This window comes from Aphelocoma coerulescens, unplaced genomic scaffold (assembly GCF_041296385.1).
Source record: "Aphelocoma coerulescens isolate FSJ_1873_10779 unplaced genomic scaffold, UR_Acoe_1.0 HiC_scaffold_172, whole genome shotgun sequence".
In the NCBI taxonomy this organism is placed as follows: domain Eukaryota; kingdom Metazoa; phylum Chordata; class Aves; order Passeriformes; family Corvidae; genus Aphelocoma; species Aphelocoma coerulescens.
The window spans coordinates 222,548-227,737 of NW_027183520.1; the positions used below are offsets into that span (position 1 = coordinate 222,548).

General features: G+C 65.4%; 1 protein-coding gene across 1 annotated transcript; it reads right to left on the minus strand.

The window, feature by feature from the left end:
- Window positions 1-2,315: 2,315 nt before the first annotated feature.
- On the minus strand, window positions 2,316-4,871 carry LOC138100951 (serine/threonine-protein kinase pim-1-like). The gene is made up of 5 exons (XM_068998788.1): window positions 4,266-4,871; window positions 4,094-4,144; window positions 3,501-3,867; window positions 2,680-2,856; window positions 2,316-2,422 (listed from the first exon to the last, which is right to left on the minus strand). Exons 1-5 carry the CDS (start codon window positions 4,869-4,871, stop codon window positions 2,316-2,318), a joined length of 1,308 nt encoding a protein of 435 aa, XP_068854889.1.
- Window positions 4,872-5,190: the final 319 nt, after the last annotated feature.

Sequence of the window (5,190 nt, forward strand, 5' to 3'; positions counted from 1 at the left end):
GTCTGCCCCAAGCTCCGGGGGATGCAGTGGGAGCCGGGCTGGGCTCTGCCCTGGGGCCATCCTCCAGGGACAGCTGCAGACAGGGAGCATTTTAGTTGCCACCAAGAGCCCAGCCACGCGTGGAGGGGAGCCGGTGCAGGTGCGGCCTGCGCTGTTGCCTGCTGTGCTCTGGGGCTGCTGCTCCCCGCAGAGGGAACTGCACTGGCGTGCCAGAGGAGACAAAGAAGCTTCAGCTTAAGCCAAACTGAGCTGGGTGGCTGGGCTGGCAGGAGTGGGGAGGGTCAAGGGCATTCACAGAGCTCATCCTGCTGGAAGGACGAGGAAAAGGGGCAGTGGGAAGCTAACAGTGAGGAGAGCTGAGGCCTGGAGGGCAGCTCTTGAATGACACTCAGGTCTCACCGGACCTCTGAGACATTGCTGTTCTTCTGCCAGTGACAGGATGAGTCCCTAAACCCGGGGCTCGCTCCTCCTCGTGGTCAAAGGCATCAAGGAAGGCTACAGTGCGACAGAGACTGCCCTGAGCTGGCAACTCACTGGGGGAAAAGAGGGAGCACTTGTGAAGTAAAAGGCAGGCGGGGCAGAGAACTGTTCAGAGAAGGGCTGAGCTAAAGCTTGAGCAAGCTGAGAAATGTCATTTGGGGTCATCCCAGATTGATTTCATTTCACAAGTTATTGAACAAGTTTATTTTGGGGGCGGGGGGGGTGTCATGTTTTCCCCTGGAGGCGTGCACTCTGCAGGCTTGAGCTGCGTTGCCGAAATGCTCGAGCACGTCTCTGCTGCGGCTCACACCGGTTCTTCTTTGGCTTCTTCCGGCCCGGTGCTGAGCCGCAGCAGAGCCCTGGCGGAGCCCAGAGCAGCCTCAGCATCCACAGAGCCCGGCTGCAAGGAGAGAAAGCAGAAACCGCCCGTCACTTGAAGGCTGCTGTCCCCCTTGTCCCAGCCGCCCGCGGTGCCCAGGCCGTGCTGGCCGCGCTCAGAGCGGAGCCCGAAGCCGCCCGTCACTGCTGCCTTTGGCAGGAGAGCAGGATGGCAGGACACGTGCCACCGCCCGCAGCCAGCCGTGGCAGATCCACCTCCTCAGCAGCTGCCCAGAGCGGGATGCTCCTGTGCTCGCTGCCATCTCCCAAAAGCCCTTATCCCAGCCGTGCCAAGAAGACGGGGACCCACCGCACGCCACCCGCCGCCGGAAGAAAAGCTGCTCCCAAGCGATGTCCTCGGCCTTCTCCAAGGCCCCGTCCCATCCACGCCGCAGCTGGTCCCAAGCACTTCCCGTTCCAGACTGGACACCACCTACAACGCTTCCTTTAAGGAAAACCAACAACAAATTAATGAAAAGGGATTACAGACAAAAAGGAGAAACAAGAAAAAAGGTAAAAAGTCTTCTCTCTGTCGGGGGCCTGAGGAAGGCCCAACCTTCCCTACATGCTGGGGAAAAACCCACCCTCGGGCGAGGGAAGCCCACACTTTCTCCCCTCCCCCCCGCACTGATCCCCAACAGGCACAGCGAGCCCAAAGCAAACAAGCGGAGTGGAGCAGCCCAAGCCCTTCCTTTCCTGCAAAACAAAGCAGCCCGTGCACAGCTCCTGGAGTGCCACCTCTGCTCCTGCCATGGGGGCTTGTTTGTGTCGGGCTGGCTGCCCCAGCCCCAGCCCCAGCCCGGGGAGCAGTGGGTGGTGGGGGCTGTTGGCAGGGCCAGGGGCCAACTCCCATTTCCTAAGCACCCCAGCCCATCCCGCCCGCCCTGCCGAAAAGCAGCTTGGCAGCCGGCTGAAGAATTAGTTGCATCCGCCCCAGCCAAGGGGGGAACCTTTGCTTCCCGGCCAGGCCGTGCAATGCCCAAATCCGGGAGCATCCCCCTGGCTGTGGACTCATCTGTAAATTCGCTGTGGAGCCTGGCTTTGAAGAAGGTGCCAGAATCGAAGCCCATCATCTTCAGCTTGCCGGTGGCCAGGTCGAGGAAGAGCTTGCCATCCTTGACGTCGTCCTCCATGTCTCCAGCAGCAGCAGGAGTACAGCTTCTCCAGGGGCTCCTTCTTCCCTGCGGCTGAGAGCAGGCTGTCAGTGCCCCACCCAGGGCCCCGGCTGTCAGTGAAGCAGGACAAGCAAAAGCAGCTTGCACGGAGGCCACCAGTGCTGGGAAGAGCAGCTCAGCGCCAGCACAAGGGCTGCGGGTCCCCATCTGACGACCCCTGCGCAGCGATACAGGCAGGGCAAAAAAGCCTGCGTTTCTTGGCTTCTTCTGGCCAAGGCACGTGTGGAGCTGTAACTTACTGGCTCCCTGGATCAAAGTGTGCCTGTGGCTCTCTCCCTTCTTCTATGGATGATGAATATCCTGCAGCCAAGGATCACACGACAGGTCTTCTAATGAGGGCCTGTCCAAGGAGTGCAGGGACAGACACCATCTGATCAGTTCCTTGCAGTCTGTGGGGAGAAACCAGAAAGCGCCGGTCAGTTGCAGAAGGCTCCTGTCCGCTTTGCCCCACTATTGCCATGCCCAGGCCATGCCATGGGGGCTCCGAGCTGTGCCTGAACTTTCCCATCCATTCTTTGTTTTGGAGGAGAGCAGGAGAGCGGGGCATGTGCCACCTCCTCGGCACCTGCCAGAGCGGGATGCTCATGAGCCCGCTGCTGTCTCCCAGTACTGCAATTCCCCCCGTGCCGCAGGGATGAGCATCCACCTTGAGAGAGCCGTTCTGGGAGCGACAGCTGGCCCCAGCTGATGTTCCGGCCCTTCGGGAACGGGTGCCGCCCGCAGACCATCTGGTGCAGCACGATGCCCAGGGACCAGACGGTAGCTGCCTCGCTGTAGTACCAGCCAAAATGGGTCCATTCCGGGGGGCTGTACGATGGTGTTCCTACGGAATAGAGAGGCACTTCATTAGCGGGATGCTGCCTGCTCCCGGAGCCTCGCCCCAGCATCCCTGGGCACGCGGGGCCGCACCAGTGGCACGCGGCATGACCCGCTGCCCTCTCGCCAGCGCCTGTGACTTGTGGACAAACTGGGGGTTGTAAAAGAAGCCACCGGTGTCACAAGAGGGCAGCGGAAGCCCTGGCAAGGCCCGAGCATTCCATGCAAAGGGAAAACCCGCTCAGTGCCGGGGGTGGGAAAACCATGCCTTCACCCTCCCTGCCTGCATTGCCCCAAAAAAACATTCTGAAGCCAAGGCAAACAAGGCGAGCTGAGCAGTCCAAGCCGGTTCTCGCCTGCACACCAAACCGGCGGGTGCACAGCTTCTGGCCCCCCCCTCTCTGCTACCCCCACCCACGGGTGTGTTTTTGTCACACTGGCTGCCCCAGCCCCAGCGCCAGTCCTGGGCAGAGTGGCTGGCAAAGGCTGCCAGCAGGGCTGGAAGATGGCCCCCCCGGCCACCCGCACTCAAAAGCAACTGGGCTGAAAACTCGGTCCCATGACTGGCATCAAAAGGGAGAATCCCCGCTGCCACAGCCAGGTTGGGCCGCGAGATGCCGGCACCGGGAGCCTACCCCGGCGAGGACTCACCTGCAAAGCTGGTGTAGGCTGTGTCTTGCAGGTAGGTGCCGCAGCCAAAGTCAATCAATTTGGCCTGGCCCGTGGCCAGGTCAACCAGGATGTTCTCTGGTTTCAGGTCCCTGTGAAGGACCCCGCAGCTGGTGCAGTGCCGCACGGCCTCCAGGACCTGGCGGAACAGCTCCCGTGCCACCTCCTCGGACAGGAAGCCCCGCGCTCGAATGAAATGGAGCAGGTCCTGAGACTGCTCCGGCCGCTCCATCACCAGCACCACGTTGCTGGGGAGCTCGAGCCACTCGAGGAGCTGCACCACACCAGGGAAGCCGGTGGACACCTTGTCCAGCAGCACGACCTCGAGTGGTGCGCTGGTGCCGTTGGGCTGCGGGAGGAGCACGATGCCGTCAGTGGGGCTGATGCCGTGCCAGGGCTCGGGAAGCCCTCGCCCAGCCCGGGATGCTCTGCGCCCTCCGCTGCCCCCACGCCCGCTCTCCCCCGAGGCGTCCTGGCGCCTTCCACCCTCCCGGGCCTCGGCTTATCCCCGCCCGTCATGCCCCGCCTTCTCCCGCTGCCCACCACCCCCACCCCACCCCCCCCCGCTCACTCACCAGCTCGCCCCAATGACGGATGCGGGTCCGTGGCACCCATTTGATGGCCACCTGCAAGCCAAGGGGAGCGGCGGGCTGAGCTCGCCGCCCGCCCTGCCGAGCCCCATCCTCCTTCTCCTGCGCCCTCCTCCGCCCCCCTCCTCCTGCGCCCGCCGCCGGCCCCGCCACTCACCGGGGCGCCGTCCGAGAGCCGCGTGGCCGCGAAGACGCTGCCGAAGCCGCCGCGCCCCAGCAGCGAGCCCTCCAGGTAGCGCTCCCTTAGGCCCTGCAGCGCATTCCCTGCCGGCGAGACGCGGCTGTCAGCGCTCGGCCCGGGGCCAGGAACGGCCGCCGGGCGCTCCTCAACCGCCCCGGGCCGGGTATCCCCAGATGTTGCCTCTTTCGAAGGGGACACCGGCGGCTCGGGGGCGGGGGCCGCGCTGCCGAGCGGAAGAGCTCGGACCGGGGAAGACGCCGCGGACGCGGCGGGAGCGGCCGCGCCGTCTGTCTCCTCGGCGGGTCCCGGGAGGAGCGGGGGCCGGGGCCGGGGCCGGGGCCGGGGCCGGGGCCGGGGCCTGGGCCGGGCCAGCCGGGGCCGGGCCAGCCGGGGCCGGGCCAGCCGGAGCCAGAGGCTAACAGTGCTGCCCAAGAGGCAGGCACTGATGCCCGCCCAGCGGCGCCACCGCCAGTAGGGCAAGAGCCGGGCGGAGGCGAGACCGCGGCGGGACGCCCGGGGGCGGGGAGGGCGCAGTCCCGCCCGGGGCCGGGGGCGGGCCGGGGGCATGGCCCCGCCTGGCATGGGGAGAGGGAGGCCGCGGAAGGGGCGGAGGGGGTGGAGCACTGAAGGGAGAGCGGGACAGGGGATGCGGGACACTGGGAGAAGGAGAGGAGGAACAGGAAAAGGAACGCAGAGGGTCTGGAAGAACCGCTGCTCCTGTATTGCTCTTCTGCTGCTGCCGCTGCTGCCGCTGCTGCCGCTGCCGCCGCTGCCGCTGAAGCGCTGGGAGCGTTGGTCCGCGTGTCCGTGTGTCTGTTGCCCGGGTGTCCGTTTTTCCCCCGCGCGCCCCACGGCCGAGCCCCGCGCGCCCCGGGCCAGCACGGGCCGCTCCGGGGCCGAA

Coding starts and splice junctions, on each gene's coding strand:
- LOC138100951 (XM_068998788.1), bottom strand. CDS start 4,871: ATGCCAGGCGGGGCCATGCCCCCGGCCCGCCCCCGGCCCCGGGCGGGA. Junction 3,868..4,093: donor TCCGTCATTGGGGCGAGCTG/GTGAGTGAGCGG, acceptor CTCCTCCCGCAG/CCCAACGGCACCAGCGCACC. Junction 2,857..3,500: donor AGCCTACACCAGCTTTGCAG/GTGAGTCCTCGC, acceptor TCTATTCCGTAG/GAACACCATCGTACAGCCCC.